This window comes from Anomalospiza imberbis, chromosome W (assembly GCF_031753505.1).
Source record: "Anomalospiza imberbis isolate Cuckoo-Finch-1a 21T00152 chromosome W, ASM3175350v1, whole genome shotgun sequence".
NCBI classification, from domain to species: domain Eukaryota; kingdom Metazoa; phylum Chordata; class Aves; order Passeriformes; family Viduidae; genus Anomalospiza; species Anomalospiza imberbis.
Window position 1 is genome coordinate 1,837,908 of NC_089720.1, and position 27,460 is coordinate 1,865,367.

The following is a 27,460-nucleotide window of genomic DNA, read 5'->3' on the forward strand; positions in this document are numbered from 1 at the left end:
CTTCTTTCTTTCATCTCCTCCTTCCTTCCTGCTGTGGTTTGTTCACTGTGGCCCTGAGCTGCACTCTCACCTTTTTATTTTTCACTTTTTTAATAATAAAGGTCTTGTTTTTGTTTGTGGGTTTTTTTTTTTGGGGGGGGGTGGTTGTGTGCTTTGGTATTGGGTTGGGGTTTTTTTGTTTCTCTAGCAAGAGACTTTGGATGGCTCAGTGGGTCCTGCAACTTCCTTTCCATCATTAGAGGCAAAAACTATGCAGCAGTTTCTTAAAAGTATAAGCTCTGTCTTGTACCTCTTTTTGCCTTGAGCCACCCTGCCCAGAAAAGACATAGCTACTTGATGGAAACTTCACCTGTCCCTCCCCACTTTTTTCTAAAACAAGACCCTGGAGGCAACTCCTGGTCTTTCTTCTCCTGTACCAGAGCAGTGAATGTTTTAGGAGTTTTATATCTTTTTAACTCTCCCTCCAACTAATAAATATTTGAGCATATCACTAGTGTTTGCATTTTCAAAGGCCTCAAGCAGTTTTGTTTTTACAGCCTGTCCCTTTCTACCTCCTCCTCCTGGGGAGGTAAGAGCAAGAGATGGGTATGCAGGGGATGCTGAATACTGTGACAAAAGTGAGCACACCTTGGTACTGAAAGCTCATAGGCAGCTGCATTGGGTTGGGATCCTAGGTGTCGGAACCCAGAATGTCCCTTGGACACTCTTGGATGTTCCGGGCCCAGGTCAAAAGCATTTGAGACCCTGGAATGCAGCCACAGACCCCTGTGGCTTTGAACCTGATCCATGGAACAATTTACCAACCTTCAAGGAAGAACAAGAAATCACAAAAGTTTAGATATTATACTAGAAGTAGTCACAAAGTGAAAGGAAGAATTTTTGAGTGCTGTACAGGGGGGTTTTAGGCCTTGTACAGAGGGGTCTGAGTTTTGTACATGGGGGTCAGAAGTTCTAAGATGGAGGGACTTGGGTGTGCCCTGTCCTTTTTCCTTCTTCTTCCTAACCTCCATGTTCTTGGTGATGTTGGCATTCACAGATTGATTTAGAGTAGAAAGTCACTGTTCAATATAGGTGATGGGCATTGGAGAAAAACTGTAAACATCTAATACGTAATGTATGATATAAAAGAGGGCACCAGCCCCCTGGGCGTCAGAGTGTGCCCTTGCCTGACTGCTGAACGGACCGCAGCAGCTCAGGGAGAAAATCTTTTAGATAACATACAATAAACTACCTTGAGACCGGACAACAGAAGACTACAGAGTCTTTCTTTGGAGACACGGGTTGGAGGAGAGACTTTTCCACCTTTCCGGGCCACCCCAACCAGGGGGTGAGGCCCGACAGCACAACAACATTCCTACAACTGGCCTCCCTGGGAGGGTGGTGGCAAGAAGCCAATTAGCCAGACGACCTCCACCTTTCTGGCTCACCCCAACCAGGGGTGAGTTCCTACACCTAGGCAGCACCCTGACTTCTGCCACAAGCATCATGTTCTGCATTTGCTGTGCTCTGTCTGAGGCCCTGTGGAGCAGCTGGGAATGGTAAGGAGGGAGCACAGCAGCACTGTCCTTCCTTGCTTTGCCCATGAAGTCCAGGGCCTCCATCCAGGAGGAAGGTCTGTGGTGAGGTTCAATAAGGCAAAGTGCTCGATCCTGCACTGGGAATACAACAATCTGTTTCTGCAGGCTGGAGGCTTACTGCCTCCCTTCCCCCCCCTCCCTGGCAAGCCTAAACAGGATGTTTTCCCCTTATCGTCAGCTCCAACAGGGCTCTTCTGCAGCAATTTCCTCTCTAAGTCTCTGTTCCACAGTCTGATGGTGGAACCAAGGTTGCTCTGCTGCATTTGGCCATCAAGGAAATGGAAAAAAAACCCCAACCACTGCACAAGGGGCAGCCAGGTTTGTCCAGTGCAGGGCAGCGTGGAGTGTTTGCCCTGGTTTTGGTACAACACCTGCTAGATCAAGAAGCTACTGTCAGCTCAAGGCAGGCAGGAGCTACAAGCAGGCCTGATCCCAGTCAGAAGGCCCAGACAGCACCGTCTCATTCCCCAACATGGAGACTTCTCTAGGAAGTCAGCTCTGAAATGCTATAGCCATTCCTCCAGCATGGCTGTGAAGCAGAAACATTCAGGCCCCAAACACATTTGACTCGGCCGTTGCTGTGCTGCAAACAATGTTGTATAGCAAATACAACACCTGTACACGTGTCCTGCTAATTTCAGCACTGCAAAAACAGATACTTCTCCACTCTTGAGCCTGGAGGGAACAGCATGGGCCAGGCAGGGCAAGCACCCTGAAGGGGTGGTTGGCAGTGATTACCTCAATTCCTCTGCCAGTTTTCTGCATGAGGTCAAAGCACCTTGCCCCAGAAAACTGGCTACCAGCAGCACCCCAACCCCATGCCAGCACCACCTTTACTCCAAGTCCTTGCATCCTGCTGCAGTCATATTATACCATTAACAGTCTTCTCCCTGGTCTCCTCTTTGCTGACTTAACATGTATAAATAAATATAACAGCAAAGCTCATGGCTTTTTGCCAAAGTGCTTCTCTAAATCAGTTTGTTCTTTAAGGTATAGACAGCTGTCAAACAGCAGCTTTAGTTTTCCAATAGCCTTGTAGATATTTATGTATATGTATAGGTATTGATACTGGAGCACCACTGAATTTGTGAACAGCTGTTATTCAAAGCTTTAAGTAACCCATGCAAATAAGTCAACTCAATTAACAGGGAAGTAACAGTACTGGCATATTTTCATTTCACATTTTTATTAATAGATGTGCAGAAAAGACAAAACATAACTACTGAAGGGGAAGACAACACAAAAATGCATCAGTTAATTGTTTCTGGTAAATTATACTGAAGAAAAAAAAGAAACCGTCTGGGATTTCAGCTAAGAAAACTACTAAGAAATGTAGTGTACCCTGCTGGTTTCAGAATGGTTGAAAACTGCATTTGAAAGGGTAGGTAGTTGCAAATGTAAACACTAATATCAGCTGAGATGAGAAAAAGGTTAAGAAAAAAAAACAGAATACAAAGATCAGGTAAACCTTTTTTCTTCAATTTCTTAAATAGGTAAAAAAAAAAAAAAAAAAAACAAAAACCAAAACCAAACACAATACCCTCATTTCAGTTTATATCTCAAAAAATGAAACCAGCAAGTCAACAAGCAATGACACTGCACAGGACAGCAGGGAAGAGAAATTAGTTTGGTTATGGTCAGAGCTCTCAAAATAGGTTGCTTTTTGTCTTTCAAAAGGTTAACATGAGATAATGCATCTTACAACACCAAGCTTGAAAATACAACTCACTGGAGAGCATACAGTGAACAGTGAAGACAATCAAAAATACAAGGGAAATCCTGAAAGATGCAGTATCATTTCAAACCAAGTCAGCACAGCCAGTGTTGCCATACTCTGTTCCTTCATCCCAACAGCCCCTCAAAGCTGGAGACTGATGTTCCTGGCCCAGTGTGGCCTTGAGACCAGTCTTTCATCGAGTGCCAGAGGCCCATTTGCCAACACTGGCCCCATCCTCCCAGGGCTGGTGTGAAGCTGGGAGCTGAGGGGGGGCCCTGCTGCTGGCTCCAAAAAGCACCAGGGGCTGTTAGTCCTTGATGGAAGGATGACCTGAAGGAGCCCTTGAGGGACACTTCAAGAGGGTTCCAGCTGCCTCCCCAGGTAAAAAGCAAGCAGGAGGGCAAATCATCACAGAACACACTTGGGACAAGGTATTACCACTTGGGCTGCCTTCATTCTGCTGAGGGCACACTAGCACAAGCTGGGGCAGAGGGACAGGGACTGTCCTTGCTGCAGCAAACCCCAGCCAAGCAACACTCTGATAACTTCAAACAGAGCCCCAAAGGCCTTCCTCCTCTCCCCGAGGGCTGCCTTCCCCTCCTCTCCCTCCAGGCAACACACTAAGCTTGCTCACTCTCATCTTGCTCCTTGCTTCCCACCAAGCTGATCACAGAACAAAATTTACTCCCACCAAAGTACCTCTTGAGGGACTGCAGCTGGTGATGTATCATTAAAACCACCAAGCTATACCAAATGCCTGAGCCTGCAGTTCTTATCAGGGTGACTGCCTCTTGTGAGAACAGAGGGTCTCACCCAAGCAGGGCCAGCACCTCTGATCTGCTCCTGGGGCTGCCAGGGCTCAGTGCAGAAGGGCAGGGCTGGCTGCCAATCCATGTGAAAGGTGAATTCAGGGCACTGCACTACAGCTGAACAAGAGCACACTGCAATGGGGTGAGGGTGCTGAGGGCCTTAAGCTCTGCCAAGAGCTCCCAAAATCATGCAGGATGCTGAGCTCAGGGCACCAGCTGAAGCATACTCCTAAATAGGCTGTCAAACCCTGATTGCTGGCTTTCTTTTTCAGACTGAAAGCACTGTGTACCCTTCTCTTTGTGGGGCTGCACACATCCACCTGTACCACAGCCAGCCAGGCAGGAGAGAGCCCAGCACCCATCCATCTCTCTGCCCTATGTCCCAGAAGCCACAGGAGCAGCCTGGCTGCCCCAGGGAGCTTTATCTTCTGCCAACCCCACAGAGCTACAGCAGAGCTGCATTTACCAACAGGTGACCTACATAAGCAACAGAAAGAAGGCTCAGGCCAGCACTGGACTTGGGCTGCAGGAAGCAAGGGCTACTAGCAAGCACTGGAGAAGGAGACTCCCACTGCCAAAAAGAAGTTCAGGATGAATGCTGGCCCACTGGGCAGTGGGATACACTTCTGTTTTCCTCCCTCAGTAGAGGGGCAGCTGACAGCAGATCCCAGAAGAATGGCTAAATCAAACCTTTTCAACCCAAACCTAGTCTGAAAAAAATAATGCAACCCAGGGCTCAGTTGTACAGACGTGAAGTGTTAAGTGTTTATTTTAGTGTTTATTTTATCACAAGCCTTTTTCAGAGACAAAGCTGATTGTGCCCTCTTGGGATCCAGGGGCCAGCTATTTCTTAATTTGATCAGGCTAAACAGATTCCTGTACCTTTCAGTAACATCCCATCAAGCTCAACACACAGTTGCTTTACACTTTCCACTCCACACCTTATAAAGGAAAAGCCACCACCACAAGGCTAAACAAATGTACACACACTAATATTGTAAATGGAGAAGCTAAACCCCGGCAATTTTCTTTGTGTGGATTTTTTTCTTCCCAGTAAATGCAGTACTTGAGGTCCTGAAAATTCATCTTCCAATGGGTTTATTCCAGCTTTAAATACATTAAACATCTCAATGCAAGACTGTATTTAATTCAAGAATCTAAACACAAGCAAACCTGTTTCACTGTGAGCATTTTGTAGAAGTGAAAAAGGTAATTTCTTTTTAAAAAAGAAATCATAATACAGTGATGAAAGGGTTAAGAATGCAAGAATTCAGACATTCTGTGGAGGGTCTCTAAGAGGTCCATAAAAAAGGAGCAAATAGATCCATACAACAGGAGACAGCAGAAGACAGTTTTTTTGATCCCCCCCCTCCCACCACTACTTTTTTGCTGGACTGCTGCTAGGTTACCACTGCTCCCTTCTGGCCTGAGTTGACAGGGCAGTACAGGGGCATAGAGGGAGCAGGTCACAACTCCTCATTGCCAGAATCATCATCATCATAACAGTCGGCATCCTCTTCCTCCTCGTCTTCGTCATCAATGTCATCATCATACAAGTCGTCATAAAGCAAATCTGAACTGTTATCGTTGGAAGGCACTTTAGTTTTGATGCAGTACTCTGCCAGTGTAGTGGGGACCTTCACGCCATCCTTCTCTGCCTCAGCTTTGGTAGCCAAAACCTGTTTCCTGTGGGGAGGACGACACAGCAACATGAGCAGGGCTATGTGCTGGAAGCAGTGTGGCTCAACTCCCCACCTCCCAACCAGCCCATGCCCAGCCCTCCTGGCAGCTCAGTCAGGTGAGCTGATGTTTGGCTGAAGTACCACAAGCATCACTAGACACATTTAGTTCCTGCATCCCCAGGCTTGGGAGCACTCCAAGGGTGTTTGCAGCACACACACTCTCAGCAACATATGAAATCAATTATTCTACAGGACTCTGCATTAGAGATCTGCCAGAACTCAAAGCAAAATCCATTACATTTGTTACAGAAGGGATAGTCACAGATTTCCTAAGATGACTTAGGAAATGCCATCCAGAGATGCTATCCACAGCCACCCTCCACCACTGCTGGCTCTACCCCCACATGCTCAAAACTCTAATTCCCACAAGCATTTGTCAGCTCTGAGCTCCCACTGGAGGGTAAGAGCATGTGGCTGCACTCTGAGATGCAGCTGTAACCCCAACACTGACTGAGGATAGGAGGAAACAAGTGTTTCCCTGTGGATATTCTCAGTTCAGTCAGAGAGAAAAGAGAGAGAATACTTCCTGGCCTAGCCTGGAAAAGTTAGAAGAAGGAATGAAAACAATTATTATCTCTCTTTCTGTTCATGTTGTTTATAGATATGTTCTACCACAGTGTGCTATTCATAGTGCACCAATGGTGTGAAAGGTTTTCACTTTGAGACCAATCATATTTCACCTTAGCGATCCTGGCTATAAAAAAGGAACACTACTTCCTAATAAAGATTATTCTTTGCCTTCTGAACACCACGGAGTCTATTCATTCGGTCCCTGCCTCAACAGCGTCATTTCCCTTTGCTCCAGGATGGGCTCTGGCTGGTGCCTCTCAGCAGTACTTGAGCTGCGAACTGTTGCTGCCTCCCAGCAGGGAGAGGAGCAGACGGCAGCCTGTTCCTTTACTCCCACCCACATGTTCAGTCTGCCATACTCTGTTTATGGAGTACATCCAGCTGAAGCCAATGCAGCTGGAGGGGACTAAAATAACCTCCCAGCAAGGCTCTTTGCACAGCCCAGGACAGTGACCGACTGCCCTGCGTAGCTCTAACCAGGGGTATATCCAGCTAGCAGTCAAGGTATATGTGGTCTTGCCCCAGGCAAGTGTGACAGCAGTCCCACTGCAGTATGGGCTGCCCATTTCCACTCCACAGGAATCTTGGCTCAAGTTTACATCACCTCCCTACAGCACCTGATGAACCATGAATTTCTCAGAAAAGGGAAGTCAAGACTAAACAACGCTTCCAGCTAATCAAACCCTGCTGTGCAAGCACTTGCCAAATCCTACTGATATTCCTTCAAATTGGAGGGACAAGATTATGATTCATGAGTGCATTAAGTACAGAATTAGTAGCATGAAGGCAGTTTGAATCACATCTCAAGCAATGCAAGCAGTTCTCAGAGGTACACAGGGACTTAGACTAGAATTTACTAGCAGCCAATAGGTTTTGCAGAGCATCATGCCAGATTAGCCTGAAAAAGAACAATACAAAGACAGAAGTTTGCACCATTTCTGTCCAGAAGAATGAACTTGGAATAAAGCTGTAAAATTAATTTTGAAAGGAGCAACCACAGCAAGAAGCTGGTTTCAGCAAATTCTGAAATCAGCCTGTTTCATAGGATTAAAAGCAGGAGGCCAGTAGCACAGCATCACACACAGCAAAGCTTACCTTATGATTTCAGCATACTCCTTGTCTTTTCCTTTACTGTCCCTCCATTTCCTGAACATGACTGATGCATCCACGTTGGCAGGAGAGAATGTGTTGGGCTCATTAAGCAAAGAGATTACACTCAGTAAGATAGTCCTGAAACAGGTAATCATAATAGCAGAGTCAGAGCTAACACATTCACGGATTCTGGATGCTGACAACTTCTTTAGGTGATGCATCAGAAACATGTTTAAAGGCAAAATTATGAATAATTAAGGATATCTAAGTGTAGTGGGTTGATGTTGGCTGTATGCCAGGCACCCACCAAAGCTGCTCTCACTCCCCTCTGCAGCTGTACAAGGGAGACAAAATATAATGAAGGGTTCATGGGTTAAGATAACAGCAGGGAGAGATCACTCACCAAATACCATCACGGGTGAAACAGACTTGAATTGGGGATATTAACTGAATTTATTACTAACAAAATGTGAACAGGATAATGAGAAGTAAAATAAGACCTTAAAAAACACCTTGCCTCCATCCCACCCTCCTTCCCAGCTCTACCTCCTCCCCCCAGCAGCACAGGGAGATGGGAATGGAGGTTATGGTCAGTTCATCACCTGTTGTTTCTGCCACTGCTCAGGGACAGGAGTCCTTCCCCTGCTCCAACATGGAGTCCCTCCCACAGGAGACAGTACTCTACAAACTTCTCCAACATGAGTCCATCCCACAGACAGTTCTCCAGCTCCAGTGTGGGTCCCTTTCCATGGGGTGCAGTCATTCAGGCACCACTTGCTCCAATGTGGCTCCCCCATGGGATCACAAGTCCTACCAGGAAACCTGCTCCAACATGGGCTCTTCTCTACATGGGTTTGCTGGTCCCTACCAGTAACCTGCTCCAGCACAGGCCTCCCACAGGTTCACAGCCCCCTCTCAGGCATCCCTCCGCTCCAGCATGGGGTCCTCCATGGTGGAGGGGGACAGCTGCTTCATCATGGTCTTCACCATGGGCTGCAGGGGATTCTTGGCTCTGGTGCCTGGAGCACCTCCTGCCCCCCTTCTCCACTGACCTTGGTGTCTGCAGAGCTGTTCCTCTGATGTTCTCACCCCGCTCTGGCTGCAATTGCAACTACATAGCCACTTTTTTTTTCTTCTTAATTATGTTATCACAGAGGTGTTACCATCATTTCTGATTGGCCCAGCCTTGGCCAGCAGTGGGTCCATCCTGGAGCTGGCTGGTGTTGGCTCTGCTGGACATGGGGGAAGCTTCTGGCAGCTTCTCACAGAAGCCATCCCTTGTAGCCCCCCTGCTGTGAAAACCTGGCCATGCAAACCCAATACACTAAGGATTGATGCTGTTGGGGTTTTGCCTTTTTTTTTTTCTGTTTTATATATTCTTCACACATATATTTATAGCTTTGTAGTCTATTGTATTAGTGACTAGTTTTCCCACTACTTTTCTGTGGCCTTTCCCTAGGCAGAAAGACAAAACAAATTCCAGAGCTCCAAGCCCCGGGAGGTACAAGGCCCCAATGCTATCTTGGTTCATTCTGGGAACCAAGGTTGAGAACAACTCTTCGAGATACATTTCATGGACAAAGTACAACTAGTACTGAAGGGGGAACTCCAGAGAAGGGGCTGGACCTGGGGGGAATTGCATCACCACTTGTCCTCCTAATTGGTACTTTTTATAAATTATGCTAATTTTCCTATAAAATGTACTCACCTCTGTGGGGGGTGGGTTTTTGTGGACATCTTTCCATAACTGCCTCTGGAAGCCTTCAAATAAAGATCCCCCTTTATATTACCTCCTTACTAAAATTATCTCGAGTTTCATTTCCAGGTTGGGAAAAAGGCAACAGGACAATAGTTGAAGTAAGAGCAAATACTTATGAACTTCAGACCTTGGTGATCAGCATAAGGAAGATGACACAATACAAACCTCAAAGACTTAATTGGATGACGGACTATTGTTATGTGTATATGAGATAATTAGTGGAGATAAAAATTGTTATATATATTTTTATATATGTATTGGTAAGGAATACCCTTATAAAAAGATTTTTAAGCATACAAGTCAGTGTCAGGGATTGCATCACAGTGTGGAAACCACCTGGAAAAGAGGAAGGAGAACTTCATTTACAAATGAATGAATGTGGCCAGCCCGGAGATGGGTCATCCCTCAAGGTGATCCGAGGAGCCCAGACAATGAATACGATGAATACGTGATAAATATTTAAGATTGAGATAGCCAGAGCCATCTGTGAGATACATCTCAATACTGGATTCTGGGATTCGATCATGGATGTTCATCACTCCCTGGACATGGTTTTTGTTCAGCTTGTCAGCAGAGAAAGAACTCCACATGAATATGTGACGTCCTGAAAGGAAGAAAAGGGACTCTGCCTCAGGCAGGAAAAATCGTATAAAAACCACTCAGGCAGGACAGTCGGTGTGAAACATAGGGGACCCTATGATGTAGCGGTCAGACCTGTGTGTCACCCAGCACCAATACCCGGGCTCGGCACTGACCCTTTTTGATTAGATTGTGGCTTTTCCTTTTTTTCCCTAAATTTATACTTTGATAATTTAATACATTTTCCTTAATTAATAAATTGGAGCATTCATTTATAACAATATTGGTGACCCCGATGTGATCTGATTTGGGGGTCCGGGGACCCCCCTCTTTGGTCCGGGTGGTGCTCCACCGATATCGGCAGCCGGACAGGATTGGGGAATCCCGCAGAACCAATCAGATTTCAAACTCAGAGCCAGAGCGACTATCAAAAAGGGGTTTAAAATGGGCCCAGAGCTCTCAGGAACTCAGCAGAATCTCCGAGGCCGCAGTTAATTTTTTCACTCCTAAAATCTACGTGCACGAAGAATCCACGTGGGAAAAGGGCCGTAAGTATCACGTGGTTGAGTGAGGTGTGATTGAGCGCGTGTGTGAGACATGACACTGTCATGAGGCGAGTGCGGACTCTAGGATCGCAGTTCCACTCTTCTGCAAGGAAAGTGGTCGGTCGCGGGGGAAGCATATGAAACCGGGAAAACTCGTCTCACATGTAAAGCCTGCAACTCGGGGAGTTCAGGGGTTCGATCACAGGCAGATTGAAAAGGGAGGGTATGTTCTCGGGTGTGTGAGAACTGGTAAACCTCTTCGGTCCAAGACTTTGGAAGTCTGGGGAAAAGGTAAGAGAGCTCACTATCAGCCATAGGTCCACAGATCGGTTCGCTGTGCGACTGATAGGCTGGTAACATTTAATCAGAATAGGCTAAAACCATGGTACTGACTGGGATTGCTTTAAGGACTTCGTTTGAGGAATTAAGGTAAGAAGGCTTGTTAAGAAATGAGACAGAAAAAGAGTAAAATTCAGGGAAAACCCCAGGGTAAACCTGGTAAAGGGCAACGGGACTGCTTGCCCAAAATCCCAAGGGGGAGCCCGTTGGGATGGATGTTAGAACGTTGGGAAAACTGCCCCAAGAGACGGAGGAAATCTAAGGAAAAAATGATTAATTATTGTGTGGAGGTATGGGGGAACATGGAAATTGGGAAATATCAATTCTGGCCTATATTTGTCACATTTGATGCAAGGATGTGTCAGGCATTATCTGATAGTATATATGAAGAACGTGGGCCAGAAAGTGAGGAGATAAACTATGCCAGATTGTGGGAATATGCTGGTGCAAGGCTATTCCTGGTCTGAACTCATGGCGGTAAGGTCAACCAGGGTGAGACCTGGGAGCCGTTGGACAACCTTCCACCCCTGTACCTGAATCCTCCTCCCCAGGCTCAGGCCCCCGTGCCCACACTGGCGGGGCACCCACCTCAACCTGCACAGGCACCGCCACGTAACATACGGTCTTTGGCTCTGACGGTGATGGACCCACCGGGTCCCTCCCAGCCCCCACCTAAACCACAACAGGCAGATGATCCCGGGCACACACCTCCTGCAGGGGAAACTGCTTCTCCTCCAGCTAGCAGAACACGGCGCAAGACACGGAGAGAAAACCATGATGATAGTGAGGAGGAAGGGGACAGACCTAGTCTTTACCCTCTAAGGGAAGTACCAACCGCTCTCGGAGTCATTGGGTACGTAAATGTGCCGATCAATACGGGCGAGGTAAGAGCTTTCAAAAAAGGAATGGGGAAATTAATAGATGATCCTCTAGGGGTGGCAGAGAGGCTGGATGAATTTTTGGGGAATAGCATCTATTCATATGATGACATCAGCACCATTCTGAGGTTGTTATTCAACACTGAGGAACAGGACATGATACAGCAGGCTGCAATAAAAGATTGGGAACGCAGGAACCCCCAGTGGCGCCGAGAGATGGCGTGAACAGAGGCCATCGTGGAATGCCCAGGTGGAGGAGGATAGGCTTAAAATTATAGGATTAAGGAACATGGTAATACAGGGTATCTGAGGGGCGGTACCAAAGGGACAGAACATTAGTAAAGCATTGGGAGAATGCCAGGGGAGGGATGAAACACCCACCAAATGGTTGGAAAAACTGAGAAAGAGCCTCCAAATGTATTCAAGCACCGACCCTAATTCGCCTGTTGGGAGTATTCTGTTGAAAACACAATTTGTTGCTAAATCATGGGAAGATATACGGAAAAAGATAGAAAAAAATAGAGAATTTTCAAGACAAAAGCCTCCAAGAATTACTAAGGGAGGCACAGAAGGTTTACATGAGAAGGGATGATGAAAACCAAAAATCACAGGCAAGGGTACTGGTGGCGGCAGTAAGGGAAGTGCAAAAACAGGAGCGGATACAAAACCCTGGAAAGCCGGCACAAACACAACAGCCCCAGGGAAAACCTAACCCCTCTCAGAAAAAAGGCATAAACACACAGGTAAGCAGCCCTGAGTGCTTTTACTGTAAACAGAAAGGGCACTTCAAAAGGGAATGCAAGAAGAGAATGAAGGATGAACAGATCTTCCAGGAGGATTAGAGGAGTCAGGGGCTTTATAATTTGGGGTCCAGAACACCTGGAGAGCCCTTGATAAAATTAAAAATTGGACCCCAAAAGCAAGAATTGGTGTTTTTGGTCGATTCAAGTGCAGAAAGAACTACAGTTCAGCGACTGCCACCTGGATGTACTAAAAGCAAGGATTCAGTGGTGGTCATTGGGGCTAAAGGGGAACCTTTTAAGGTACCAGTTTTAAAGAATGTGGAAATAGAATCAGAAAATAAGTTTTGTCTGGGGAACATATTACTGGTAGAAGAAGCAGATTATAATTTGCTGGGGAAGGATTTAATGGCAGTTCTAGGGATAAGCCTGATAGCACAGGACTCCCAGCTCATGCTAAGTTTATATAAATTAACCACTGAGGACGAAAATGAGATAAACCCTAAAGTGGTAGCACACTCAGGAGGAGGCGGGGAGGTTAAACATGGAGCCAATTCACATCGAGATCAAGAGACCGGAGGATCCGATCAGGATTAAAAAGTGCTCTATTCCCATGGAAGGCAAGAAGGAACTAAAGCCTGTAATAGAAGATCTAATAAAGAAAGGCACATTGTAACTGTGCATGTCAAGACATAACACTCCTATCTTGGCAGTACAGAAGGCGGATGGTAGTTACAGGCTGGTGCAAGATTTGAGGGTGGTAAATCAAAAGACAAAAATCTTGTTTACTACAGTCTCGAACGCTTACACACTATTGAATAACATATCCCCAGCGGATACCTGGTACAGTGTAATAGATTTAAAGGATGACTTTTGGACTTGCCTGCTAACCCAGGAAAGTCAGGACTATTTTGCATTTCAATGGGAGGATCCGGACACAACTAGAAAGCCACAACTAAGGTGTACATCCTTGCCTCAGGGCTTTGTAGACTCACCAAACCTATTTGGACAAGCCCTTGAAAAACTCTTAAGTGAGTTTGTACCCATTAAAGGGACCAAATTACTACAATACGTAGATGACCTATTGGTAGCCGACCCAGGGAGGAGGACCCAGGGAGGAGGACACGTGCAGGCAGGTACCATAGCACTATTAAACTTTTTGGGGGAAAAAGGGTTGAAGGTCTCAAAATCCAAATGACAGTTCACAAAGCCTGAGGTCAAGTACCTAAAGCATTAGTTAACAAAAGGTAAGAAGAAGTTAGATCCGGACAGGATAACAGGTATCATTACCTTACCCCCTCCAGGAACAAAAAAGGAGGTCAAGCAGCTGCTGGGGCTTCTAGGGTACTGCAGGCAATGGATCGAGGAAGGTAAGGTTTCTCTATGAAAAGCTTACCATGGATAAGCTAAAGTGGACAGAGCAGGATGAGGAGGCTTTCAAAGAATTAAAAGAAACCCTCATGGCAGCTCCGGTGTTGAGCCTCCCTGATGTAAAGAAACCTTTTCAGCTGTTCATGGATATCAGTAATCACACTGCCCATGGGGTTTTAACCCAGAATTGGGCAGGGGCCAAGAAGCCGGTGGGGTATGTATCAAAACTTTTAGATCCTGTAAGCAGGGGGTGGCCCACTTGCTTACGAGCAATTGTAGCAGTGGCAGTATTGGTAGAGGAGGCTAAGAAGGTGACCTTCGGGGCACCACTGGTAGTTTACATTGCACACAGTGTAAGGAGCATTCTGCAGCAAAAAGCTGACAAGTGGCTGACTGACGCCAGGCTCCTAAAATATGAGGCTATATTAATCCACTCCCGGGATTTGGAATTGCGAACTACCTCGGTGCAAAATCCCACGCAATTCCTATTTGGGGAAGCTGCAGGAGTGCTTTCCCATGACTGTGCAGAAGTTGTGGAGCTGCAGACCAAAAAAAGGCCAGATTGAGAAGAAGAAGAATTAGAAGAAGGTGAAAAATGGTTTGTGGATGGTTCTGCAAGGGTCATAGATGGGAAAAGGAAATCAGGTTATGTGGTAGTGGATGGCAAAACCGGGGAGGTAGTGGAATCAGGACCCCTGATGGTCAGCACAAGCTTGTGAGTTGTACGCAGTATTGAGGGCCCTGTGAAAATTAGAAAGGAAAAAAGGAACAATTTTTACAGATTCAAAATATGCATTTGGGGTGGTACACACATTCGGAAAGATTTGGGAAGAAAGAGGGTCACTCAATACTCAGGGAAAGGGGCTAGTGCATGAAGAAATAATCAGGCAAATCTTAAAAGCTATAAGGGAGCCAAAGGCAATTGCCATAGTCCACGTGAAAGGGCACCAGACAGGAATGCAGTTCAGGACCCGAGGGAACAATTTAGCAGACAAAGAGGCCAAGAGCACAGCTCTGATGAAGGTAAGTACCCCGGGAATCAAAGAAGGAGAGGTTCAGGAATATCCCCCACACCCCTCCCCGAAGGAAATTGAGGGGTACAAAAAGATAGGAGGCCAGCTAGAAGGAGGTAAGCAGAAATTGCCAGACGGGAGGGAGCTGTTGTCTAAAGACTACACCAGAAAAATCCTGGGGGCATTACATCAACAAACACACTGGGGAGCCCAGGCCCCAGCAGAGCAATTCCTGAGATTTTTCGGGTGCAAGGGGATTTAAGAATTGGCAAAACAAGAGGTGCAGGGGTGTATGATTTGTCTAAAGATTAATCGGGCAAAAACACAGCAGGTGGCACTCGTAAGTTTCCCAGTGGCATACCGGCCTTTTGAAAGGATTCAGGTAGATTTTACCGATTTGCCTAAGGTGGGGAGATATAAATTTTTTATTGGTAATAGTGGACAAACTAACCCACTGGGTAGAAGCCCTCCCAAGCTCTCGGGCGACGGCTCAGACAGTATCGAAATTTCTACTAGAAGAAATCATACCCCAATATGGGTTAGTAAAATACATAGATTCGGACCAGGGGACACAATTTACCTCAAAAATTATTAGACAACTAGCCGACACTCTGGTGATCCAGTGGGAATGCCACACCACATGGCATCCTCAGAGCTCTGAACAAGTTGAAAAGATGAATCAAACATTAAAGGCTCAATTAGCAAAATTGATTTTGGAAACAAAAATGTCCTGGTTAAAGTGCCTCCCCTTAGCCTTGCCATATCCGGACCATGCCTTACTCCGAGACTGGACTATCACCTTTCGAAATGCTGTAAGGGATGCCATACGAACATGGTATGCCAGTGGGTGTCGCCCTGATTTCTTAGGATTTTCTAAAGCCTTCTGAGTTTACATTCTTGTAGAAAACTTTCTCACACAACTTTCTGTAAGCAACCTATTGTTTTGCATTCTTTCATAGAGGCGCAGAAATTTGATGTACTGGTAGTTTGTCCAGTGTCGTTGGAGAGGTGGCATGTTCACCCTCCAATCCACTGGCACCTTTTGAGAACTATAAATGATTGAAGTCAGAGGAAATAAATTAGTCTCTTCATCGTGACCATAGCTGTGGTGCGTCGTTTTTCCTTGTGTCCGCTGGTGACAAGTGGGGCATCCAAGGATAGAAGATGGACAGATACAGCCATATCTCACAACCATAAGTAAGAATCTGCAGGAATTGCGGAAGCAGGGAATAATAACACAAGGTACCCCTTTAGGTTTTTCCATACATAAAGTACAACCTGGGGACAAAGTGCTCATAAAAACGTGGAAAGAAGCCCCACTGACACCTCACTGGGAAGGCCCTTTTCTTGTCCTCTTAACCACAGATACAGCAATACGAACAGCAGAAAAGGGTTGGACACACGCGTCCCGAGTGAAGAAGGTCAAGCACCGGGAGGAGATGGCAGAGTGGAAAGCCACCTCTCCCCCTGGGGATCTGAAGATAACCTTGTGTCGGCCAAGTAAATGACTGATAGGGATCTGATAAGGTGCACTGAACCTGATTGTGAATGTTATCCATTTGTACATTTTGAATGCAAGTATTGTAACGAGGTTTGGGTCACACACTGTAGAAGGGGATATTGGCCAAAGGGTTTATGCGATAAGTGCCTAGAAGGGGAACTGTGCCTGACTAGCCATATCTTAGAGCTTGTCATGAGCCTAGGAATAATCAAAGTGGACTCTTGAGATCTGGTTTCGTTTGTTTCAAAACGGGCTAAAGGGAAAATTGAGATCAAAAGTTCAAATCATTACTCTTGAGTGCCAGAGGTTAAATAAAGTACCCTGCAGTGCAGATACAGTTAAACTATCAAGGTGGGGCATCTTTAAACGGAGGTATGCAGCTCGGTCCAGGTATGACACCACAGAAGATTATTATTGCTGCCGAGAAGATGGTTTACCTTGACGCTGGTGGCAGCCCAGTGGGCGCAGGCAAAGGCAGAGGAATAATAATAATCGTGGGGATCCTGATCAACCTGAGTCTAGCAATGTGCCTCAAGACCAGTACGCATTTGAATAACTCGCCCAGCACAGGGGTGCGAGGCCCCGGCGATGGGTGCGGGCATTACGTACAGACTGTCCGGAGACGACAAGGGGAATTGGAGGGTCTGACATCCCCAGCCCCAAGGAATTGTGGCAAGGGTAAGATAAGTGGACACTGTCCCATAAACGGCACCCAGCAGGGGATATGAAGGCTAAAAGAAAGAATAAGGTGTTACTCACAAAGGGTGATCCCTAAGGACGGGCAGTCAGAGCACAAAGTACATAAAAGGAATGTTGAACGAATATCTGTCCCAATCTATGATAAATGTAACCGCACAGTATGGACTGGGGGAAGGATGAAGTCAGTGTTTGTAGCATACTTTCAGGCTAACCCATTGTGTTATGACAATAACTGTTATGAATAAGAAACTACTCAGAAGTTGCAGAGTGTTTACTTATCGGCCAGTGCTAAATGGCTGTTAATCACCCATCGTTCACCCCAGTTAACTACCTCATGTTCAGCCCTTGTTAATTACCCCACGTCCATTCCCTGTTAACTACCTATGGTTCATCTCTTGTTAGAAATCCTTTTTCTGTCAGGTCGGGTTTCACACCTGCTGCTTCCTAGAAAATGGCGCCCGGACCGTGAGGGGGAGGTGGCATCAGGAGCAACATGCAAATGCAGAAATACACTGCATGCAGCACTAAAAACCCCTAAAACAGCGAGCCACAACGGAATGGGAGGACTCAAACTACCGCAAAGGGTGAGCAATCAGTCCTAGTGTCTGCGGGAACCTCACTAATGTCTCGCTCTAACCACCAGAGACACATGCTAGTATGAGGACCCCTGACCAGAACTCCAACTTTGGAATCCTGCCGCTCCCGTGAGGACGGAATCCCCAGCTCTGACTGCATGTCAAGCGGACAAAGCTGTGCTCCTCCTCCTCCGTGCCACTCCGGGAAGCAGCGGCGGCGTGCGCGCGACCCGTCGGGCCCCCACCCAAGCTGATCACTCTAATAAAGGCATTTTTAAGGAGAACGACCTCCTGCCCTTTTCATATCACGTGGGGGCTCGTCGGGGATAGGCCACGCCCAGAAGACGACCCCAAGACTGGCCATCTTGGACCTCAGGGACAGCTGGCCATTCCGGACCGGAGGATCGACTCGGGACCTGCGGCACTGAGGAGCACCGGATTGGTGAGAAATATCTAGTGGCGGGAGAAGGAGGCGAGCGAATGGGGAGTGAGTGAGATGAGGGCCGGCAGCTCGGACCCTCGGAGCGAGTGTGGACCCCTATAACGCGTTTTCAGTCTCCCGCGAGGGGGCCGGCCGGGAACGGGGGGAAGCGAGTGGAGCCGGAGAGAGTGAGGCGTCTCCTTAGGGGGTAAAGAGGGCCCCCCCTCCAGGCGTGCGGAGGAAATAGTGTATGAGTGGCACGCAGACCCCCAAAAAGTCCTGATTGTTAAGCCCTAACAAGGGGGGTTAGGCAACCTTAGCAGATCAGGCAATTTTATGCTAAGTCCTGGCTAACGGGAGTCAGGCACTAGCCTTGGCATAGGAGACCGGGGACTAGTTGTTTTTAAGTCCTGATGCGTAGGCCTTGGTAAGGAGACCGGGCAAAACTACAAATCAGGCATTCGAGTTGTTTTAAGTACTGATAGTAGAAAGTCAGGCAAAGTATAAGTCCCGAGAAGGAGTCAGGCAGATAAAAAGTCCTGTAGGCTTGACAAGTCCTGACGAGGGAAGTCAGGCACTAGCTTCGGCGAAGGGAGCCGGGGTCTAGTAGTGATAAGTCCTGGTGCGTAGGCCTTGGTAAAAGAGACCGGGCAAAACTACAAATCAGGCAGTCCTTTTGCTTTGAGCCCTAACCAATGGGGATAAGGCACGAGCCCCGGTAGAGGAGGTCGGGGTCTCGGGTTTTCTGTGGCGGACCTGCCAGTTGATTTTCTTTTGGAAAGAGATGTCTTGGGATTTTTTTTGTTGGTTTGAAAAACATGGGAGGGTGTGGCAGTAAGAGAATGAGCTCCTTTAAAACCAAGGGCAAGGGGAATGGAAAAAAGAATATTCCCCCGAGCAGCCCTCTAGGTGAGTTGCTAGAGGAATGGAACTCCATAGAAGCTATGGGGACATTAGACAAAATCAAGATGATCCACTACTGTGTGGAGATTTGGCCAAACTTAGAAATACCTGGAGGATGGCCATGGTGTGGCACAAAGGACCAATGGATGTGCCAACAACTAACCAACTATTTGAAAGATCGAGAGGATACTGATCCCAAGCAATTATTATATGCCACTTGCTGGGAAAGGAGTGTAACTGGGGGTAAAAACGTACGAGTATGTAAAGTACAGAAGAAAGGGGAGAGCGAGCAGGAAGAAGGGGCAGGGGAGGGAAGTAGTAAAAAGTGGGACCCCTTAGATTGTCTGCCTCCTCCTATTGCTCTTCCCCTGCCTGCGGCACTTCAAGCAGCAGATCCAGCTCTTCCCCCAGTTGTTATCCCTTTACCACCCCCTCCGATCTATCCATCTGCTCCTGCCCCTCCCCTGCAGGAGCTTCCTCCACCTGCTGCACTCCCTATACCAACTCCTCCCCCAGCTGTTACTCCTTTACCACCTTCCCAGGCTTGTTCACCTACTCCTGTCACTCCACTACAGGGACTTCCTTCATCTAATGCATGTTCTACACCTCCATCTGCTATGTATGCAGGTCCTTCTCCTTCTATCCCATCCTATTCTCCCGATTTGAACACGAGAGTCTTTCTACCCGGTGACCTCTTAACCAATACCAATCCTCCTCAGGCCCCCACTAACACTAACAACAGTCAAGTGGAAAATGTGGCGTCTGAGGAAGGGCCCTACTGCTGTACTCGCTCCAAGACTTCAAAGTTAGAGAAGTTGTTTCCCCTTAGAGAGGTTCCTATGGGGGGAGTACAGGGAGGGGTAGGTTTTGTAAATGCACGATTAACAGCCTCTGAGGTAAGAGGGTTTAAAAACGAGTTGGGGAACCTTATTGAGGACCCTGTGGGCATCGCTAACCAGGTGGATCAATTTTTAGGACCAAATATCTACACCTGGGGGGAGATGAATTCCATTTTAAACATACTGTTTTCCCCAGAGGAGATTTGGATGATTCGGGTGGCGAGCATAAAAATTTGGGAAAAGGATAATCGGCCCGGACCTCAGGTACCCACGGGGGAGCAAAAACTGCCTCTAGCGGACCCTAATTGGAATCCTAACCAAGAAGCAGGAAGGAAGGCAATGATGGAGTATAGGTCATTGATCATCCGGGGAATTCAAGAATCAGTTCCCAAAGGAACGAACACCAAACTTGCATTTGAGAGTGCACAAGAGAAGGATGAGACCCCAGCTAACTGGCTAAACCGCTTACGGCGGAACTTCCAATTATATTCTAAGATAGATCCAGATAGCACGGAGGGTAAGGTGCTATTGAAAGTTCAGTTTGTTAGCAAATCTTGGCCAGATATATGGAGGAAATTAGAGAAGATGGAAGACTGGCAAGAGAAAGACATTAATGAATTGTTGAGGGAAGCATTGAAGGTATATCTGAGGAGGGAGGAGGAAAAAGCTAAAGCCAAGGCCAGAGTTATGGTGGCTGTGGCTAAAGAAAGTGCAGGGGCAGGTAGTTCTGTACCACCAACCAGGGTAAAGAAAGGGTGGTCTGGTCCGCCATTAGCAGCAAGCAAGGAGAGGTCAGTATCAGCTGGTGGATATAAGGACTTCAGAGGAGCTGAGAAAGGTCAGGTCTCTCTCAGTGAAAGGCGTTGCTATTATTGTGGGGAAACTGGACACGTTAAGAGGTTTTGTAAAAAACTCAGCACTGATGAGGCCATAGCCAGAGAACAAGAAGTTTTGGAAAAAGTCCTTAGAGGTGATGATTAGGGGTGTCAGGGGCTCTATATTCTAGGGGACCCGATGAAACATCTTGAGGAGCCCTTGGTAAATTTTGAAGTGGGACCCCTAAATGAGGAATTTGAGTTTCTAGTTGATACAGGGGCAGATAAATCCTGTCTTAATAAATTACCAGAGGGAATGGTAATTGGAAAGAAATTTTGTGAGGTATTAGGAGCTGAAGGAAAACCATTCAGAGCATTGATAATCGAGAATGTCAAAATAATGGGAAACTCAAGGCAGTGCGAAGCTAATTTTATCTACCTGCCTAAACTAGAGAAAAGCCTACTAGGGAGGGACTTACAGGTTCATTTGGGGGTTGGAATTATCCCAAGGGAGGGAAAAATGGTAGTGCAAATAGTGAAACTGTCCCAAGGGGACATCGCTGAAATAGACCCAAAGGTATGGGCTGAGGGAGGAAAATGGGGGCTTCTGGATATTCTACCAATAACCATAACAATGCAAGAAGCCTCACCACCTATAAGGGTTAAGCAATACCCCATTCCCCTAGAGGGAAGAAGAGGACTTGCTGTGGTAATTGAACAACTGCTACAGGAGGGAATTTTAGAACCATGCATGTCACCACACAACACTCCTATCCTAGCAGTAAAGAAAGCTGAAGGGAAATATAGACTGGTGCAAGATTTAGGGGAGGTCAACAAGAGAACCATTGCTAGACATCCAGTCGTGCCCAACCCATATAGCCCGCTGAGCCGAATTCCAAGAGATCATGCTTGGTTCACTATTATTGACCTAAAAGACGATTTTTGGGCGTGTCCTCTGGCAGAAGAGTGTAGGGATTGGTTCGCATTCGAGTGGGAAGGCCCAGATACAAAAAGAAAACAGCTTAGGTGGACCCAATTACCTCAAGGGTTCACCGAATCCCCCAACCTCTTTGGACAGGCTTTAGAAGGTTTATTAGAACACTTTGTCCCTGAAGGAGATGTGCAGATCCTACAATATGTAGATGATTTAATGGTGTCTGGAAAGCAGAAGGACCAAGTTAAAGCAGCCAGCATACAACTTTTAAACTTTCTAGGGGAGAAAGGACTGAAGGTTTCTCAGGAGAAGTTGCAATTTGTACAATCAGAGGTAACCTACCTTGGACATATAATCGGGGAGGGATATAAAAAGCTAAGTCCAGAAAGAATCTCCAGCATTCTGTCGCTTCCAGCTCCAAAAACAAAAAGAGATGTAATGAAGCTCTTGGGTCTGTTTGGATACTGCAAATTGTGGTTAGATCAATACACACAGAGTGTGAAATTCCTGTATGATAAGTTGGTAGCCCCAGATCGTATAATTTGGTCAGCACAAGATGAGCAACAGCTAGAAGACCTAAAGGAGAAGTTATCCTCTGCCCCAGTCCTGAGTTTACCAGATCTGAGGAGGGGCTTTGATCTCTTTGTGAGTGCAGAAGGGGGAATAGCTTATGGTGTACTCACTCAAGACTGGGGAGGTTGTAGAAAACCTGTGGCTTATATTTCTAAACTGCTAGATCCCGTGACACGAGGTTGGCCAGTTTGCATACAGGCAGTGGCGGCTACAGCCATTCTGATTGAGGAGGCTCAAAAATTGACACTAAAGGGAAAAATCAAAGTACATACTCCACATGACCTCAAAACAATTTTGAGTCAAAGAGCCCAACAATGGCTAACTGATACTAGAATATTAAAATATGAAATAATATTAATGAGCACAAATAACTTAGAATTGGTTACGTCAAGTGCTTTTAATCCAGCACAATTCCTTATGGGAGAACCCATTGAGGATTTAGAACATGACTGCCTGGAATTGATTAATCTTCAGACAAAAGTAAGAGAAGATTTAGAAGAACAGCCTTTGGTAGGTGGAAAAATTCTGTTTATAGATGGCTCCTCGAGAGTTATTGATGGAAAAAGAGCCTCAGGATATGCTATCATAGACAGAGAGACCTTACAAATCCAAGAAAAAGGGAAACTACCCTCAAACTGGTCAGCCCAAAGTTGTGAAATATATGCCTTAAAAAGAGGATTAAATTTGCTAGAAGGATTACGAGGAACTATTTACACAGATTCTCAGTATGCCTTTGGAATAGTACATACATTTGGGAAAATCTGGGAGGAGCAAGATTATCTCAGCTCAAAGGGAAAAAGTCTGGCCCATGAGAGCTTGGTAAAGTCTGTATTAAAATCCCTCAGAAAACCAACAGAAATAGCTGTAGTCCATGTGAAAGGACACCAAAAGGGGAACAATTTTGAAGCCAGAGGAAACCGACTGGCTGACCAAGCTGCGAAGGAAGCAGCTCTGGAATCGGGGGATTCAGTGAAAATTCTTCAGATAGAAACTACACCTGAAGAGGAGAGAGGGAAAGGGGAACCGATATTTAGTGAAAAGGAATGGAAAGCAATAAAAGAATTAAGTTTGCATCAAGGACAACAAGGGGAATGGTTAACTCCAGATGGGCGGGTATTTTTAAACAAAGCACTTGCTCGAACAGTGCTGACAGAACTACACAAATTAACCCATTGGGGGGTTCAGGGACTTTGTGACCACTTCTTGAGAAACAACCTATGTATAGGTGTGTATGATCTAGCAAAGGCTATTACCAGAGGTTGTTTAATTTGCCAAAAAGTAAATCAAAAGGTCATGAGAAAAGCTGTACCTGGAGGAAGGGAATTGGCCCTAAGACCTTTCCAGAGAATACAGGTAGACTTTACTGAGATGCCACAGGTACAGGGATACAAACACCTACTGGTTATAGTAGACCATCTAACCCACTGGGTAGAAACCTTTCCTACCAAAAGAGAAACTGCCCAGGTCACGGCAAAGATAATCCTAGAAAACATTATCCCTAGGTATGGAATAGTGAATACTATAGATTCAGACCGAGGTCCACATTTTGTAGCTCAAACATTGCAGAATGTAATCGAGGCCCTAGGAATAGAGTGGAGGTTACACACTCCGTGGCATCCCCAGAGTTCTGGAAGGGTAGAACGGATGAATAAAACTCTCAAGAATGTACTAACTAAATTGATAGAAGAAACAAAAATGAATTGGGTAAGGTGCTTACCGTTAGCACTTTTACGGATCAGGACAAGACCTCGATCTGATATAAGGATCTCACCCTATGAGATGATGTTTGGATTACCATTCCTGTTAACACCTTACAGTACTGGAGACTATCTAGAAGGTGAGGAGGCCACTAGAAGATATCTAGAAGTTATTGGAAGAACTTTAGAGGGACTTAGAAAAAAGGGATACCTACCCCAGACCTCCCTTCTGGACACAAAAGTACATAATATTAACCCTGGAGATTGGGTTTTAATAAAATCTTGGAATAGTGGACTGCTCATACCTAAATTTGAAGGCCCTTTTCAGGTGCTCCTTGTCACTAATTCAGCTGTGAGAACCAGAGAGAAAGGTTGGACACACTTCACGAGGGTCAAAGGACCAGCTCCACCCCCTGGTATTGGACCAGAGTCAGCGTCAGCTCCACTCCCTGGTATTGGACCAGAGTCAGCGTCAGCTCCACCCCCTGGCATTGGACCAGAGTTAGTGTCAGCTCCACTCCTTGGTATTGGACCAGAGTCAGCGTCAGCTCCACTCCCCGGCATTGGACCAGAGTTAGCGTCAGTTCCACCCCCTGACATCGGACCAGCGTCAGTATCAGTTTCATCCCCTGGCATTGGACCAGATTCACCACCACCTTCACCCCCTAACTCAGGACAGGATTTACCTGAGTATGTTATTGTAAAAGGACCAACAGACTTAAAGTTGACTCTTAAAAGAAGGAGGCAAAAAGACTGATGAACTAATGAGAAAAGCTGTGTTTAGAACTATAAGAGGATTTTAAATTGGTTGGGTACGTTCAAAAGAGTTCTAAGCAGTTAAGTGTTGAGTAATTCTAAGTGTTAAAAGTTTGTATGGTAGTTAAAACCCCCCCAACTAAATTTCAGAAAGCCGCAGGTTAATCTTATACGGAACACTCTCCTAGGTGAGCACAAATTGATAGGAGGACGAGTTGAGAGGTTTAACCAGAAAAAGGGGCAGAAAAGACTCTACTGGACTCTGAACATCCCCAAGAGTCAAGGCCGGATGGGCAGACTGTGAGGATGTCTCATACCGGACTCTTGGGAAGGGTGGTAGTCATGGCTATGATGGCTAGTGGAGTTCTGGGGAATCCGAGAGAGCCATGTAGTAAGTGCTACCAACCGCTGTACGAAGAGGAGGAATTAACCTCTTTACTAAGAGTCCATACTAACTTGAACCCTAGCTGTGTTGACCTCTCACAATTAATTTCTTGCCAGGAGGATGGAAGAACATATTGGATGGCTCGAAACACTGCTAATTTTAGGCAGCGACTCCTAGGGGAGTGCCCGGTTGGAGAAACCTGGTTGTGCTTTGAACAAAGTACCACTCAAGCAGGTCTGGTAGACTTGATAAAAGAAAAAGAGATAATGAAAAATACAAAGGAACAAAATGATTGGGAAATTCCCACAGGCAAGAATTTATTTATAGACCTAGTCGAAAGAATTAGCCACGAGCTAAATTTGACTAACTGCTGGGTCTGCGGTAACACACAAATGTCCGAGGTCTGGCCATGGGAAGGAGTTAGCCTGAGGCCATTAGAAATCCTAAAATGGAAGCAAAATAACACTGAAGCAAACATTCTCAAGAAAAGGGGAGAAGGGCAGTGGAATTTAAAAACCAGAATAATAGGGGAAGAATGTATCTCCAGAAGGGGGAGAGAATACAACACTCAGGTGGGAAGGATGGCTTGCAAAAGGTATTTAAAGGTAAAAAGCTCACTCACTCGATGAATCCCAAAGGACCCAAACAGGTTCTGGTCTATGGAGAAAAAGGAAGGGTTCAGGTGTATCTATAATCAGGCATATGATTTGCATGAATGTGCTAAAGAAGGAGTAAACCCATTTTTGGGGATAAGAGAAATTGCAAAATATTGGGAACATCCGGCTAAAATTGATAATACCTTTTGGGAAGCCCCTCAACATCTATCCTGGATCTGTGGGACTACAGCATATACTAAGCTTCCAGGAGATTGGTCAGGAAGCTGTACCATTGGGATAATAAAACCAGCCTTCTTTTTGTTACCAAAAGAATCGGGATTGAGTCTGGGAATTCCCATATATGATGATTTAAGAAAAGCTGGAAGAGAAAAAAGAAGTGTAATTGAAATTGGGAGAGCACAGAAATGGAAAAGCGAAGTTTAGACCCCGAAAAAGATTATTGAAACCTATGGCCCAGCCACTTGGGCTCAAGACGGGTCCTGGGGCTATCGGACCCCGATATATATGCTAAATAGAATCATCAGACTCCAAGCAGTATTAGAGATGGTATCTAATCAAACTTCCCTAGCTCTGGATCATATTAATGACCAACTTACCCAAACCAGGACTGTAATTTATCAAATCAGATTGGCTGTAGATTACCTACTTGCTGATGAGGGAGGGATCTGTGGTAAGTTTAACTCGTCTGAATGCTGCTTGGAAATCGATGATAGAAGTGAAGTTATTAGAAACATCTCAAACGAAATCAGAAAATTAGCATATGTAGGAAATCAGGAATGGACTCCCATACTCGATTCCAATTGGTGGGATAATCTATGGTCCTTTAAGGGGGACTGGTGGAAGAAGGTAGCCTTCTTCATTGTATGCATCATTGCTGGCCTCATCTTTTTACCTTGCCTACTTCCATGTTTAATTAAGATCGTGACCTCGGCCGTACAGACCAACATAGAGACTGCATTAAAGAATCCAGAAAAGATAATGGACTTAAATAACCAGGAACACAAGAATGCACGAGAAATCTATGACCAATTTCAGAAACTAAGAAAAATTTATGCTGAGGAACCAGAGACTGCAAATTGATGCGGACTTGTGATCCAAGTCCGATCAAAGAAAAATAGGAGGGACTGTTATGAATAAGAAACTACTCAGAAGTTGCAGAGTGTTTACTTATCGGGCCAGCGTTAAGTGGTCGTTAATTACCCAGAGTGTTTACTTATCGGCCAGCGCTAAATGGCTGTTAATCACCCATCGTTCACCCCAGTTAACTACCTCATGTTCAGCCCTTGTTAATTACCCCACGTCCATTCCCTGTTAACTACCTATGGTTCATCTCTTGTTAGAAATCCTTTTTCTGTCGGGTCGGGTTTCACACCTGCTGCTTCCTAGAAAATGGCGCCCGGACCGTGAGGGGGAGGTGGCATCAGGAGCAACATGCAAATGCAGAAATACACCGCATGCAGAACTAAAACCCCCTAAAACAGCGAGCCACAACGGAATGGGAGGACTCAAACTACCGCAAAGGGTGAGCAATCAGTCCTAGTGTCTGCGGGAACCTCACTAATGTCTCGCTCTAACCACCAGAGACACATGCTAGTATGAGGACCCCTGACCAGAACTCCAACTTTGGAATCCTGCCGCTCCCGTGAGGACGGAATCCCCAGCTCTGACTGCATGTCAAGCGGACAAAGCTGTGCTCCTCCTCCTCCGTGCCACTCCGGGAAGCAGCGGCGGCGTGCGCGCGACCCGTCAGGCCCCCACCCAAGCTGATCACTCTAATAAAGGCATTTTTAAGGAGAACGACCTCCTGCCCTTTTCATATCAATAACCAGTTGGGAATGTGTGTTATGAGTGGAAAGACATACTGGGTCGGGAAGAACTTAAAATATGACACCAAGATTTCCCTCAAAAATGAGCCAGTTATCCTGGACCTTTTAGAGGATCAAGATGACCAGGTTTGTTTGCAATATGACAGGATGTTCTGCTTTTCAAAGAACAAAGAGGGAGTGGACCCGGA

The 27,460-nt window shown here is 46.1% G+C and overlaps 1 protein-coding gene across 1 annotated transcript in view; it reads right to left on the reverse strand.

The window, feature by feature from the left end:
• Window positions 1–4,843: 4,843 nt before the first annotated feature.
• Window positions 4,844–27,460, reverse strand: part of LOC137464308 (ubiquitin-conjugating enzyme E2 R2-like) — a 175,598-nt gene continuing 152,981 nt past the window's right edge. Inside the window, exons 4-5 of the mRNA XM_068175602.1 lie at window positions 7,511–7,645; window positions 4,844–5,789 (exon numbers count right to left, since the gene is read on the reverse strand). Coding sequence (XP_068031703.1) covers window positions 5,570–5,789; window positions 7,511–7,645 — 355 coding nt within the window. The 3' untranslated portion in view covers window positions 4,844–5,569. The remainder of the gene's footprint in view (window positions 5,790–7,510; window positions 7,646–27,460) is intronic.